General features: G+C 34.6%; 1 protein-coding gene and 1 pseudogene across 1 annotated transcript; one reads left to right on the forward strand and one right to left on the reverse strand.

The window, feature by feature from the left end:
* Positions 1-2,694: 2,694 nt before the first annotated feature.
* LOC142533429 (protein SMALL AUXIN UP-REGULATED RNA 51-like) lies at positions 2,695-3,192 on the forward strand. The gene has a single exon (XM_075640188.1). The coding sequence runs from the start codon at positions 2,783-2,785 to the stop codon at positions 3,098-3,100; it is 318 nt and encodes a 105-aa protein (XP_075496303.1). The 5' UTR covers positions 2,695-2,782; the 3' UTR covers positions 3,101-3,192.
* A 4,814-nt stretch (positions 3,193-8,006) lies between these two features.
* LOC142532854 (filament-like plant protein 4) lies at positions 8,007-14,050 on the reverse strand (annotated as a pseudogene).
* Between the last annotated feature and the right edge of the window lie 2,734 nt (positions 14,051-16,784).

The following is a 16,784-nucleotide window of genomic DNA, read 5'->3' on the forward strand; positions in this document are numbered from 1 at the left end:
GCTATAAACTTATAAACTATAACTAGCTAGTTTATCTGATCAATTCCCTCGGACTCCAACTTGAACTTTGGTTATTTTAAATCATTGTGAAAGATTGAATATAAAAAATAATGGTTCTCCAATTTTCAAAATAAATAATAATAATAATGGTTCTCCAGTCGTCGATACTTGTTTAGTGAATAATTCAAAAAAAAAATCATAAAAAAAATTGATGTTCGTTGTTTAGATTATTAGATATGACAATACATTGGCGGCCCGACACTTCTTTTAGCTCATATTGGCTCAGAGAAAAAACGTGTTCCCAATGATTGAGAGTTTAGTTCATTAACAACTAATGTAGCACTTTAAGTTGCAAGGAGCTATGCCGTGCTAATTTCTTACACTTATTGGACTTGACCGTCTAACGGTATGTAATTTTTGTGGGCTAAAAGGCCCAGATTCTTCTTTTTGTGGGCTAAAAGGCCCAAATCCCCCTATTAAATCACCAACGTACATTTCCTTGATCAAAGCAATTAATTTAAGATATTTTAAAATAAATTCGATGGCGACAAACCTAGCAACTTAACAAAAAATGAGAAGGTCTCATGAGTCATGATTCTATAATCCGTATGACATATTGACTTGATCCACAACTATGAATAATAATATTTTTGCCAACACGATTTGTGTCAGGTCAGAGATCCATATCACAAAATTGATCCATGAGACTTATTACATAAGAGTTTTTACGAATTTACATGAACGACCCCTCGTATATCTCATTATAGTAACTAGTGGATACAATCTTTGTGAAATTTATAGAGTTCCCTTTTCTTTTTTTTTCCTTTTTGGATCATTTGATTAATTGGCATATAATATAGTTGTACCTTTTAAGGCGAGGAGGTTACTAGCTGACACGACAATTTCTTTGCCTTCTTGTCCTGGGGGAGTAGAGGGAGGCAAAAGTAACATGGCTTTTATGAGTCGACATGCAACATATATATACCCTAAAAAAACAATATATTGAAAATCCACTTGAAATAGAAGCATTTTAATGAGTGATTAATTAATTAATGATTGTGAATTTGAAGTGAAAAGGTTACCCCTAAATTGGGTTTGACAACAATAGGAGGTACGGCATGGAATTTAACAAGAATCGAATGTCTTTCGGCAAGAGGTGGTGGGGCCTTCGTTTAGTGCATAGAAGGTCGAAGAAGGCAACAAATTTCATTCACAGAACATGGGATGGCATTGAAAATGGGTCTGTTCATTGCCCCCACTCACATTTGCCTAATTATCTACTTCTTCAAACCCATTTTTTTTGTTGTTTTCTTTAGGGTCGTGTTCAAATTTTCATCAGTAGTTGGAGGCGAACTAATCACGAACCTTGATCGTTCGATGTGAAAATTTTCAATGTAGATTATGATTTTGCTATTTCATATTATATATATTATTGAAATTAATTAAACATGGGAATGGGATCGTACACATATTTTTAATTTTTCTTGATTTCTTTAGCGAGTTAAAGCTCGTGCCTTGTTTAAGGTTTAGCCCTTACACTGGATGGTAGAATTTCATTTTTTGTTTATGTTTGTATCTTTTCATTTTGGTTATTTATTTTATCAAATTTCAATCTTAGCTGATGACTGACTATCTTTGTTTGTTTATGTTGTTTTGGTTGAACATTTTAGTCAATGTTTCTAATGTGACGCTAATGTAGCACCGATTTAGAATTGACTTGTGCAGTGTTACTTTAGCACTTTCGATGAAAATATATTAAAATGCAAAAAATCGAAAGCTAATTTTGGTACTATCAATTTTATGGATAAAATATTAAAATCTATGTACATCTAAGTGTCATACCACATACGTGTATGCATTCGTTACAATTTTACACGGACATAGATAATAATGAACAAAAGCACTTCCTACTCACTTGACAATTCATTTTCATATTCATAAGTTGTCAGTATACACATACACAAACAAATTAATGTTATGTTATATGTCGAATATATGTCTTGGATACATTATAATCGTATATATGCGAACCTGGCCCGTGGTCAGGTCTATGGATACGACATGACCTCATGGTTACAACTTAACAATTTCATGTGTAATAGCTAGTACGAAAGTAATAACACGCAAATAGCTTAGCATTTTAGTGTTTTTGTGTCTGTGTATATATTCAAAACGAGTCTATCGTCACAATGTCTACTTAATAACAGTCATTCACATCCTATCAGAAGTATGATTCATTCTATCAATATTTTCTCGGGGCGAGTCTGTCGCACAAAGTTCGTCTAATGCAGTTTACCTGGCTGACATGATTTATATGATATTGCGTTAGGTTGTGGTTTATCTGATGCACATCGAAAAATAACAATTATAAGTTTCATCGTCATGAAAAAAATCCTTAAACTTGATTTGAAAAAAAAATTAAAAGAATAAGCAATAAAATATTTCTTGTGGTGAGGATTAAAACCAAAATGAGGGGCCCTAATGCCCTGATCAAAAGGTACAAAGGTTATTAAACCCGATGACTTTGGCTCCCAAAAAAATGTAACTAAGCCTAAATACACAATGCCCAAAAACACCTGTGCCTTCTTCTTTGCCCCCACAACACCACATGCCCTTTTACTTGTAAAGAAATAAATAATTATATTAAATATTTTCCCATTATATATATATAGCATAATCACTGTCATTCTTCCCCAAAACCCTGTACTCCATAGAATTAAAATCCACAACTCCTTTGAGATTCACACATATTATATGTTCTTAGATCGATTTTTCACCAGAAATGGCCATCAGTAATTCAAGCAAACTCTCACAAAAAGCAGTGATCAAACAGATAGTGAAGCGATGCTCCAACTTAACGAAGAAACATGGGTACGAAAACGAAGAAGGGCTACCATTGGATGTGACAAAAGGGCATTTTGTGGTGTATGTAGGGGATAACAGAAGCAGATATATTGTCCCAATTTCTTTCTTGAACAGACCTGAGTTCCAAAGTCTGCTGCAGCGTGCGGAGGAAGAGTTTGGATTTGAGCAGAACATGGGGCTTACTCTTCCCTGTCAAGAAGAGTTCTTTGAGTCCTTGATCTCATCGTTTAGGTAGAATGATCTTTAAAAGAAAAAAATATTTTAGACTGGGGGAATATAATGTTCGAATCTCAAAATCAGTTGATTACTGATCGATCCGTTGGCCTGGATGAATAGTAACTTGTAATTTTTTTATATATTTCAAAATCAGTTAAGTCCTGATCGATCCGTTGGATTACATCATGTGGAGTTATATATGTGTGTGTGTGTGTGTGTGTGTGTGTGTATGTATGAATGCATGAATGACGAAATCTATGAGAATTTAATGTATATATAATATAATCTATCGAAATACATCACTTTTATCCTTTTTCCCCACTTCAAAATACATATAAATCCTTTTTTTAAAATACATATAAGTTTTCACAAAACAAGATTAATTTAATAGGAAAACAATTATTTCAATAAATATCAACACTTCAAATAAAAGGTTTATTGTGCACATAACCATGTTTTCTAATTAAAATTTAAAATAAATGTACGTATATGTCATGTGTAAAGGATAATTAATATAAATAAATAAAGAAAATATAACTCAGACAAAGTCAGAGTAGGATAATTTTATACAAGAAACATAATTTTATGTCGACGGATAATGGATTAATTCACACCTCATATGGTACTTTTATAGATCGCATATATACGATATAAATATTCAATAAAACCCGGAAATAGATATTAATTTAAATCAACTGAATTTCAAATATATATTTTTTAAATTATCCCTTCAAATCTTTTTCTTAAATTAATGATAATGATTTGACCAAAGTTTTGACTACAATTGTTGTACTTTCCGAATTCTGACACTGAACAGAAGATCCCTTTTGAGCATATTGCGCTTTTCCGCACCACTCCATTTTTACCCTGAAAGTGCTATTTTCAATTCCAAGATTTTATGTAAAATTAATTTTGTCGAAGTATATTCATCTTTTAGAAAAAAAACATTTGTATTTCATTTGTAAAAAATTTCTACCGCAAATATATTGTTAAAAAAATAGGTAGCTAGGTCGGCACTTGGATGATTCGTAAATGGAGTGGGATTGTGACTTCCCAAAGTCCTTCCATCTGTAGGGCGAACCATATTTATTTCCCAAAGAAAAATATCAGCAAAACCCAAATAATATTATTTCCAAAATTCAATCTTATTTAATTTCTAATATCAACGTTTGGTGGAATTTTGTCGAGTAATATTGATCGTGAGTTTATATAAGTTAATTTTGTCAAATAAAAGTAATTTTTGTCATTGTACTTAAACTTTCTGAAATTTCCGACGCGAAATTATATGAAACATAATTTGTACAAAACCCTAAAATTAAAGGGCCATAAATTTTTTGCACTAACCGGACGTCCCAAACTTAACTCATCCTCCAAATTATCCATCTGACATAATATAAGTTTAGTATTATAAAATTTAGGGGTGTCAATATCAGACACGACCCATCAACTCGATACGGTTCAACCCGAAAAAAATCAGGTTTGGTTTTGGGGTTTTCGGGTTCGAGTCAAATCGAGTTGGATTCGAAAGCTGACCTGAAAAAAATGATCGGGTTGGGTTCAGTGTTGACCCGAAATTTTAAATTTTTTAAAAATTATAATTAATAAATATTGTCTATATTTTTATATATTGTATGTTTGAAAAAATATTTATTGTATATTTATATCATAAATTTTCACAATTTATTATTTATTTTGAACATTTTTATTTTTTAAATAATTGTTTATTTAATTTAGTAAATATTCTTTATTTTTATACAATTAGATTTTCAAATTTAAGTAATATATATGATAGGTATTTTATTATTATGTGTTTAAATTAAAATATTAGTATTATTTTATTTTGAATTTTATTTAATTTTCTTTAAAAAATTTTTATGAAAATTCAAAATCAGGTTATACGAGTTTATTAGGCTGATTCGGGTTCAGGTTCGAGTTGAGAGTTTTCGAGTTGGCCCGGGTTCCGGTTGAGGAATTTTTGAATACTACTGTTGTTCAACCCGACCCAGCTCACCTGAATTGACACCTCTAATTGCTTCTTTTATAGATAGATGAACCTAGCTGGCCGCTCATGTTGAAATAATCCACATTTTATAATAATCATTTTGCTTTTAACATGATCAGAAGATTCTGATCATTAATAATTAGCACATAATACACACAAAACCCAAAAAATAAATATTAAATTTGTTACAAGACCAATTAATCAATTTTATTTTATATATTAAAATAAAACTAAAAAAAAAATTAAAACTAATGCTATATATGATCCATGATACCTTTTTTTTTTTTGAACTGAAGTCCAATTTTATTTTTCTAAGCACATGACATGATTAATTACTACAATATTTGACACAGATCTCACTTGGAGCTTTAATTTCGTCAAACTTGCAATTATACAAATCTGGAGGGGACAATCTTACTTAATTTGCGCAAACAAATATTTTTAAGCCCCTTATATTTTTAGTATGATACATATAAACGATTTATAATTTTAATTATTTATAAAATTTGAGTCAAACATTAACCGAAATAATTAAAAAGAGTTCAAAAGTAGAAAAAACATTGATCACTTGATCAACGGCCGATGTTAGTCGGGAAGAAACGTGTTGAGAGATCAAATAATGACAAAACATGTCGCGGAAAACAAGTATCACATATATTTACTCAATTTTATCTAAAATTTTATGTATTTGAAAATATACATCTATCTTTTATAATTTCAAACTTGTACTTTAATATCTGATTTGGAAAGATTGAAGTTCTATTTTGGTCAAATATTATTCAATACTTCAATACTATTATAACTATTTTTTTTAGTAAACGTTAAATACTATATCTATATTTTAAGCATTTTATTGATTAATTATTTTAAAAAAATGCGATTTGCCCACCAACCCCACCAAAAAAAGTTATAGCTACTAGCTCTATCCCTGATTTTACCACATATCATGTTCAAAAATACAATAAATTCTGAGCATCCCATCATAACTTTTTCTTGTAATTTTACAGCTGGGGAAATGTACGTACTAGCTACCTAGCTGGCCACTATGTATACGAGGTGGAAAATTTAATCTGCAAGACATATCATACGGTGATTATTCCATCCTACCCCTGCATGCACTGCCTGCAAGAGTACATTTAACGGCCTAAATTTTTTCTGGCCCAATTTTTTTTTTTTAATTTTTTTTTCTCATGAAGTGAAATCTCAACCATTCATATGGGGTGTGGGCACTGCCCCACACCCAGGATCGAACGAACGTCATATGGTGGGATATACATATGCATGCATGTATATATTTTATTTACTTCCCTAAATAATGTAAGTAAAAACTTGTGTGAGACGGTCTCACGGGTCGTATTTTGTAAGACATATATCTTATTTGGGTCATCCATGAAAAAGTATTACTTTTTATGCTAAGAGTATTACTTTTTATTGTGAATATCGGTAAGATTGACCCGTCTCACAAATAAAGATTCGTGAGATCGTCTCACAAGAGACCCCCTCAATAACGTAATGTAATTGGTGTTTACAAATTAATAATTTAAAATTTTATTATGGACTTCTCTTTAAAAAATTTGTAAAATTTTATATTAAAAAATATAATATATTTTAAAAAAAATTGCGAACACAGTCTAAAAAACTGGGAGTCTTGCAAGTTTGCTCAGACCACGCAACTAATAGCCTTTCAATACGCATCACACAATAGTTTGTCTGGTGGTTGCATGCAAAAAAACACTCCATCGGTCCAGCACCATTTAAATGTCATTTCCTTTTCTATTTATTATTAACTTTTACACATGTTACGGGCGCGCGTGCACACATACATATATATATATATATATATATACCACTAGCTGATTTATTCATGGAGAGTGTTAATATGACATTGTATATTTCAGCATTACAATAGCGTCAAGACTAAAATAGTCAAAAAAAAAATGAATATTATGGACTAATTCCGAAAATTGATAATATAAATAATCAAAATCTGAAAAAACAGACTGAAAATACAATTTTCTCTTAAATTTGGTCTTCATATCATGTGGGCTTATACCCTTTAATACAAGCAACTGAGCTTAAAGTTGGAAATAGTGTACGATGCTGTACAGGCTGTTGTCCCTTCGCCATGTAGTCCGACATCCATTTCAGCCTTCATAATACATATACATAAATGATGAAATTTTTTGTGGATTTTCTATCTACAAAAAAAAAAAAAAAAAAAAACTGTAACTAACTTTTCATTCATATATTTATTTTTAGATTTATATGCGGAGCTTTTCCATGTGACGCCAAAAATTAAAATTCCTAAAACTTGTGGTCGCACCTGATTTTGGAATTGTAGGCACGTAACATGAAAAGGACTGTCGAGTTTGTCAACAAATGGGCCAATTATTCACGTGGGATAAACACACATTTCCGGACAAATTTATTAGGCCACGTGACATTTAACGTTAACAGGTACAGAATGGTAGAAACCTAGAGATCGAATAGCTAGTGCATAGTTATATGGAACCAATTTTCCTCACCATGCGAAAGTGGGCCCTGGTGGGGTTCTGATCTGTATTAGGAATATAATATATATACATATAACTCGTATATTTAATACCGGATTCATATTATCCAATCATAAATATTACATAAAGTATATCTTATTATATATAATGTGAAAATTAATTCGATATATATCAAAATATATAGGCATAAAGTAAACCTGCTAATAGACTGCAATATATATTATTAATGATCCTTTTATGCATGTTAATAAATGGGTGTGAAACTACACACAACACAAGTTTTACCTAATGTAGAAAAACTGTCGTTAAAGTAGCGTTTTTTTGTAGTGAAGTGATTCGGTATTAGTTTCAAGAAACCAACTGTTTTGCAAATCAAGCCAGATTCAAATTCCAGGAATCAGATTGAAAGAATCTCTAAATTTTCAAACAAAATCGTGACGAGTCTTTTATCATTTATATACAATACAATAATCTATTATTATTATTATTATAAAAGTTAACGGTAAAAACCGGCATCAGCTACACATTATTGGTATCAAGCATCCCACTGTTACCCTTGGACGAATTATAAGGATCTAGTAACCGCTAGGTGGACTTGTGTAGGAGGAGATATAGCACCAATCGTTCCCAAAGATTTTACGGATTAACAAGCTACTAAATGCAAACATTAACGGCCATTTTTTTCCTTTGTCGAAAAGAATCTGCTAAACCCGCGACCTTGTTTCTCTGGTGTTGGGGTAGACGAAGAAGATGAGGAACCTGATTCTGAGGGATGATGTTTTGAATGCCTCGAGTTGATTGGAGACCTTGGTGGGTTGGTAGCTTCAGAGTCTGATGGATTAAACATGTTACTGAATTGATCCATGGGGGACTCTTTTCCCGTGTTATGTATACCGAAAGAAGAGACAGTATCCATTTCTGATGCTAGCAAATTCGCGCCACTTATGGATGGTTCGTCATCGTTTGAGACTTCAAATTTTTGAGCCCTCTCATCTCTTGCTGGACTGACAATCTCCGTTTGGGGACGGAATGCTTGCAACTGCTTACCAAGAAGAAATATTGTTTCTTGACACAACTTTTCGGCTGCAGCAGCCAAATCCTTATCCTGAGGTTTGATATTCGATGAAGGAAACAACTGAAATGAGATTATTAAAATCGTCAAACACATTTGAAGTACTTTTCGCCATGCAAATATGCAACATCTAAGTAAATCAGATAACGTCATTCTAATTTAATGGTTTCCTAGGGGAGGTATACAACGTTAAAAATTAGGGAAAAAAAGGTTTTCTTCTCCAGGAATGGAACCCAGATGACCATTGTTCGCTGCACATTTGTCTCCTAAAGGGATAGTTGATTGTAGGATCTCTAATAATAGGAAAAGCAATATGGCATAAGCCTAACCTGGCTAGTCTTGTCACCATTATCAGCTGACGGAAAACTTTTGATCCTGAAATGTAACATGAAGTCAATCAAGATCAGAGTCAGGACGACAGATAAATTAAGACCTTGCAATGTAACAATGCTATCTCACGCTAAAAAATATTTAAAGATAATATAGAAATCAGGAAAACATACTCGAGATAAAAAAGAAACATACAATAGAAAAATCTTTCTTACTTTGAGATCAAGCTCTACAAAATAAGGCAAGAACTATCGTTTTCAGTAAGTGAAAAATCGAGCTAGTGCAGAATCGTACGAGGAGAAGAAAACTATAGTTACCTTTGCAGCTGCTCTTGAAGATCTATACATTTCGCTAGTGCATTTTGATGGCTCTTTTTCTCCTCTTGTAGCTCAATATCCAAACTTTCTATTTTCTCGTGAAGGAGATCAACTTCAGTTTGTAATTCCTCTGCCCGTGTTTCGAGTGATTTGTATGACTCAGCCATGCACTTGAGCTGCGTCTCAGCCAAGCTATTGGACTTTTGAGCTGATGAAAAATGTGACTTAATTTCAGATAGTTGCCGTTCAGTTTCTAGCAACTGAGATTTCTTGCTTTCAAAGTTTTCTTTGCATTCAGCAAGCTCCACAGCAAGACTATCCTTGTCCAACTTAAACTGTTGAAACTCCTCGAAAGAGCATTTCCATGATTTGGCGGTGGATTCAGAGGTCGGAACAAGATTCCCATAATGTACGATATCAGGATCAAATGTCGCGTTAGAGAAGTTGGCACTGCCATTTGGATACCTCTCTCCTGATGAATCTGCTGCAGCCTTGTTCTCTGGTAAGGCAATCTTGTCTATACAATCAGAACTGCCAGTTTCCACTTCACTATTTTTGACTCCCAGGATATTGAAGCGCTGCTCACTAGCTCTATTTAATACATGAGATACATCAAGTACAAAATCATTGAGATTAATCTCACTGCTTATAGCTTCACTATATTTGGCAGAGAACCTATCAAGTTTCTGATTCAGTCCACCATCGGAAGATGTTCCCGGGATAATCTTTGCCTCATTACCAAGAATTATAATAAAGTCATAAATTTGAGAAAGAGCCGTTTCTAATTGTTGACTTGCAGTTTGAACAGTGTTGATACACGAGTTACCTTCCCCGGTAGAAAGGCCACTCACCGACTTGTGATGCAAAGTTTCAAGCATATCCTGCATTATACACCTAACATCCTCAACAATTTTTTCAATGTCATTTTGCTTGTGCATTGATTCAAGTACCATTTGTATTTGAGATTGAAGCTTCACAAAGATCAGTGGGTCTGCCTGTAGTTGAGAATTTGCTAAAGTGGCATCGTCGTTAGGAGAAAGCAGAGCTTGCATTACAAGTTGCACACCACATTGAGAATGAGACATATTTACAGCACGACCTGATATATTTGAGCTTGAATCTATCCCATTAGATTCAGCTGGCAAGCAGGCAATTTTCTCCATCTCCAAAAAGTCATCCATAAGGTCCAGGTGATTTGTGTTTTGAGGCTTACATGGACTACCGGCATCCTTTCCCTTCTCGAGATGACATTGCTTAGTTAACAACAACGGAGTCCATGAATCAGTACAACTTACAACATCTTCATTTCCCTCTTCAGACATGGAGGTGAAACTACGTGGATTACTACTTATTTTCTTCACACAAACTTTCGAAAGCGACCTGAGCATTTGATCTTGGTGTACTCCTCTGTTCACCATTATGTGGCAGTTGGGCTTCTAAACACTGAAGTTTGCTGCTCGTCTGGGCACACAAACTCCTAGAGGCTTGCAATTCACTGTTGCGCTTCGATAATGCTTCCTTCAGCATCTTCGTCTCTTCCTCCATTGCTAGTAGGCGTTCTGTGAGTAACTCATTTTCTTTCTGATACATCCGTGCATTGTCAAATGAAAATTCAGGCAGTTGGGACAAATGTGGAGAATGAGACTTCACAGGAGCGCTTCTTATGAGAGATTCTCCAAAATCTCTCTCCAAGTTTTCAACTTCAAGTTTCATTTGAGCTACGGCAGCCGGACCAGGTAATTTCTTTCGAACAAGGCCTCGTAATCTTTGACACTCTGCTTCAAGCTTAGCAATTTTCTTTACTCCTTCCAGATGCTGCTTGTTCGCTACTTCAGCAGATCGCAAACTCATGTTCTTTTCCTCATTGCGAATTTCCACCTCTTTCCTAGCAATATGAAGTTCATACTTGAGAGAATGCACCTCTTTTTCATAGGACTCAATTTTGCTCTTCAAAAGTTCTATCTCATCTACAGCTTGTGACTTTTCATCACTTAGCTTGATTAAAATGTTAGAGCGCTCCTGCAAAGATCTCGATAGTGCAGCATTTTCAGCAGCAGAATTCAATAACTCTTGGTCCAAGTGAGCTATTTTAGATTCGAGCTCATGCTTCATCTTGTCAAACAGCTTTGCTTTGCTCAAAACAACTTCATTCAATTTTTTCTCATGTTCTTCCTTCAAATTTCGTATTTGTCTCATGCACTCCTTGAGAGCCCCATCCAAATGGGTTGCCCGATCTTCGGCAGTTAACTTTAGCAGAGTAACGGATTCCAGATGATTTTTCAGAGTTGCAGCTTCTGCCTCAGCCTTTTCCCAACCTGTTCAAATAGTAGTTGGTGATTGATTCCATAAGGAAAAGGATGTGTCATAATTAGCTGATACCTGAGACAGCCTCTTCAGCAACTTTGACGTGTTGTTTCACAAGGTTTTCTTTATCAGTAATTTCAGTATGAGCGTCAGATAACTTTTCATTTAGTTCCTTCACCTCATTATCTAAGACCTCTACTGCTCCCTCAAGAGACTTCACTTGATCTTCCAACCCAGTTAGATGGGTATATGATTCAATCGATATTTGAACATACTTCTGCTTTTTATTATTGTCTTGTTTATCCTGTTGGTTACCAGAACAATACAATGTATGACAGATATAGCGAAGTAAACACCAAAAGGTTGCAACAATTCAAGGAGTGGATGGAAAACTAACGATCTATAGGAAATCTCGTCAAAAAATGAACCATAGCTTCTAATTTGTAGTAAAAAATAAAGAAAATAAATTGCTAGTAAGGAAAAAAGAGTACAAATAACTGGGTAAGGAAATTATTCAGGCAATCCATATTTTATATAAATGAAACAGGGGTGAGGAAGAAATACAAAAGATTTGTATCATATGATTTAATCGACACAACTTTTAAGCAGTAGAAAAATGAAATTGTTCAAACTAAGAAATCGAGACCATCAGAAACACTCTTTGAGAATACCAGTAACTGATCCTCTGGTTAGAAATTCAAAACGCGTTGCAATTGTAACAAGCAAAAGATTGTACTCACAAAAAAGAATTGACTACAAGAATATGGATCAACCTTGTTCATTTGAGTGTCGTTAAAAAAAAGAATCAACTACAAGAATATGGATCGACCTTGTTGATTTGAGTTGCACCTACGTCTGAAGGCACGGCTGAAGAGTCTACGGCTGCCTTTTCCGCTGCTAGCTTGTCAGATGACTTTTTCTTCCAGGGCCAACTCCTTTTATCCATAGTAGGCTGTCGATACAAAGAAGTTGTGAAACAAAAAGTTAAAAGAAAGGCCAAGATCTAAATCACTTGAACTGAGAAATGAAGACAAAGGTTAATTGGCAATAACAAACAGCAAGGAATAGAAAGTACAGGTCCCAGGGAACAAACCACATTTTGTTCATCTAGTATCTGATAACAATCATTTTACCACGCCAATCACGTCATGGAACATAAATATTTCCAGTGAAGACTTTTAAACATCTTTTTGACCCGATGTCGTGTTTATGGAGATCTATGGAAGCATTAAAGATGCCATCTCAAGTGTCCACAATGCTGCTAACTTTCTTAATTAACGTATGTAACTGATTACCAAGAGAAGATGGATTTTGAAAGTTTCGACTATCTAAATCTAGCCCATCTGCCCATGTATTAGCAATGGCCAACCAAACTAACTCCATCTGCCAAAAAAACCTATGAGCCACAACTTATTTAAGCACCTCACGCATGTCATTCGGGACATGAACTTAAATTTAAGAGTGAGACGAAATCAACAAACTTCCCATGAACAAGTTGGAAATAATCAAAAGAAAGTAAGAGTATACTCTCTTTATACAAATACAAACTACTATTGAAACTTTTCCGCCCTTTAGAATTTCGCAACCAACGATAGTATCCAAATAATAGATATATAGCAATTGATTTGTGAAATAAAAAAAGGATAAAAGGCCATCAACGATGAAGAAGCTTGGACCTGCGAAGTTATGAACATTCCCAGATTCTAAGGGTGATAATTGGACGGCCAGACAAGCAAACGACAGATAACGTACTTTTAAATCTTCAATGCATTTTCTGTACTACAAAACTGTGGAAACTATGAAAGCAAGCAACAAATCTTTATAATTAAAAAAATGTAGCGAGGACAAAAAAAAGGATAGGCCACCAGAAACAATAAAAGTCGGAGTTAAAAACAGTGTCAGCCACTGAGATTGGCTAAATTGGAAACAGGTCTCATTACTCTGTCGCAGAAATTGGTCTAAATTGGAGTGGCACATCATTACAAGGAAACCACTGAGATATGATTTCAACGGCGTGAAGAATAATTTCAGCCATTAAGCTGCATTCTAATAAAAGTACCCAAAAGATGCAACTACTTTCTTGCGTCAAACCTCAGTTACATGTAATAGTTAAGAATTAAGAATTCCATATCCTCGATATCAAACAACAATTTAAAAAAAAAAAAACTCACAAAACCAAGTACCCTACATAAATATATCACTACGAAATTACGAAGAAAAAACATATTTTTTCTATTATATATTTTATTTCGTGGTTGAGGACAGACAATAACAATATGCTACAGATATACACGCATCCTCAATGAATCATGCAGTTAGCTAAAAATGGAATCAAATAAGACAACGGCATCTTAATACAAATCAACTAGGATTTCGATTCACAAGAATACGAAACAGAAGCATATCTCCAACCGTCCAGCTGAAAATCAGATAAAACACAAACCCAGAAGCAAAGTCCCAAGAAATGTGGTAAAAGGAGGCAAATAAGATGCAGCGGCAGCGGTAAAAGGGAAGCCCATAAGTCTCATAATGGGAAAAAGAAAAGAAATATAATTAAAATATAAGACCGAAAATATTGCTTTCCACGGCACAGAAAACAAAGCGAACCCGAGAATAAGGAACCAGCCTCTGAATAATGTATCCTTCCCCACTCAAGGATAATATCAGCAAAAACTACCAGGGGAAAAAAAATCAAATGTAAAAGGCAATCAATCAGATATACGCAACCCGTGCATGTCTTTTTGCTTGTGTATTCGTCAAATTCAAACCACTTACGAGCTACTGGTCAGTATTGTTAATTCCAGCAATGCGGCTTTCGATGAAAACGGCGGATTTGAGATTGAATAAAGAAAAAACAGGATCTGGGATTGAGAATGCAGGTTGGTTCGGTGTCTGTTGAGCGGGTTTTGTAGAGAGAAAAAAGTGGTGGAGGAATGTATTTTCAGTGTTTGGTGTCACTTGCTAGAGAAGACGAAGGAAAGGTCCAACAGTACGTTAGCCTTCTTTTTAATTTTTGAGCTCATAAAATATTATTAAACTATATTTAAAGTGTTTTTATGATTGGAAGAAAAGAATATAGTATATTTCATATGTTTTCTTTGTGATAATTAACAAAATAGAAAAAAACTGATGGTAATTTTTTTTTATCCAAGATCATTAATTCCAAATTACTTTAGAGTAGGTTTCTTGTGAAACGGTCTCACGAATCTTTATCAGTGAGACGGTCAACCCTACCGATATTCACAATAAAAAGTAACTCTTAGCATAAAAAGTAACACTTTTGCATGGATGACCCAAATAAGAGATCCGTCTCACAAAAGAATTTCTCTCCACTTATTGCTCAAAAAATCACTTCTATTCCCATCACTCTGACAAGTAGAAAGGATGCGAGATTATGGAAATATGACCAGAAAGATATATATACGACACGGGATAGGTATAAGGTTGCCCAAGGCCTCTATGAACAGCCCCCCTTGTGCTCGGCCCCTCTCCTAAAAGGGCTGGTGGAAGTTCCTGTGGTCATTATCGATTCCTCTAAAAGTGAGAATATTCTGGTGGAGAGCGCTTAATAATATTATCCCAACGGAACAAAACCTACTTGCATATCATGTTCCGGTTACTGGAAGGTGTCCGTTGTGTCAATTTAACTGGGATACTTCCAGTCATGCCCTATTTTCTTGCCCGGCTGTGAAATCTTGTTGGAAAAGAAGCTGGATTTGGTCGTCTCTTAAGCAGCTTCGCCACTTAGACGTGTTTGATATATTTCTAGGGATGAAGGAGAAGCTGAGTAAACCTGATTTCGAACTGTTTATCATGCGTACTTGGGCCACTTGAAATGAGAGGCTTCGCTATCTTCAAGAATGTAATGGCAAGGCTCGAGAATTGGATGCTGATTGGTGTGAAAATCTGCTCCGGGAATTCCGTGCGGCACGTGATTCAGTTATGAGCGGCACAGAGTCAACTTTGATCAGCTCTCAAAGCAAGTGGTCTGCCCCGTTAGTTCACCAATTCCGGTTGGATGTGGATGCAGCTTGTAAAGAGGGATAATCTAGTTGTGTAGCCGGTGGAGTGATTCGTGATCATGAGGGACAACCGATTTTGGCTTTCGGAGAATTGATTGACAAGGCCCAATCTGTTACAATGGCCGAGCTTCTTGCCATCCAGGTTGGCTTGAAAGTCGCTAGGCAGCACAACATTAGATTCATCAAATCACCTCGGACTCTCTTCTTGCAGTGCAAGCAGTCTCACAAGACTAGAAGATGATCTTAGTTATGTGGGTTCTATTGCTGCGGATATTAGCATACTTATGGAGGCACTCGAGAGCCCTCATCTTTTTCATGTTAGGAGATCGGCTAACCGGGTGACTCACTCGGTTGCTACTTTTGCTTTTTCATCCTCCTCTCATTTTGTTTGGGAGCATGAATCTTTTTCTTTATGGTTGATTAAACTTATAATTACGGACCTATCTTCTTCTTAATAAATTACAAGATTTCAGTTGTACAAAAAAAAATTTAACTCCTGCTGTCTTAACATGGTAATTGTTGAACAAATAATAAATTATATGGAGAGTTCTTGGGTCTTTGTTTAATGACAGGATTGGCCATGGATGGGAGATGAAATCACAATTTGCATGTGGGTGAAGCAATCGGGTGTATTTGGAGTTTGGTAAGCCTGCATCCGGACTTTAACTCGGCGGGTGCTGACATTGGATCTCTTGTTGACACGTTTTCACGAAATCTTTATCTGTGAGATGGGTCAACCCTTCCGATATTCACAATAAAACTTCGTTAATATTATATACTATTTGAATAATAACTAGATTTCATATATTTTCCTGTGTTGATTTATTTTATTCAAGCAATAATAACTCATTAGAAATGCATGTCTAAAATATAACACACCAACAACATATAACCCACGTGTATCCGAAGAAAATTGATATTCTAACTTATTAGTTGAAAAATTACATGTTTTATTTGAATTCTATATAATTTTCAAAACTCGTACATAATTCACATGATGAGAATTTAATGCTAGGACATTGAAAGAATTTGACTGTATCATATAGGATCAATTCCCTCGACAAAATAAATAGCGTCTTTCAAAAATTGAAATATTTAACCAGCAAATCATAATATGTCGAATTGAAAGCAACATAAAACCAA

This window comes from Primulina tabacum, chromosome 18, assembly GCF_025594145.1.
Source record: "Primulina tabacum isolate GXHZ01 chromosome 18, ASM2559414v2, whole genome shotgun sequence".
In the NCBI taxonomy this organism is placed as follows: domain Eukaryota; kingdom Viridiplantae; phylum Streptophyta; class Magnoliopsida; order Lamiales; family Gesneriaceae; genus Primulina; species Primulina tabacum.

Coding starts and splice junctions, on each gene's coding strand:
- LOC142533429 (XM_075640188.1), top strand. CDS start 2,783: ATGGCCATCAGTAATTCAAGCAAACTCTCACAAAAAGCAGTGATCAAA.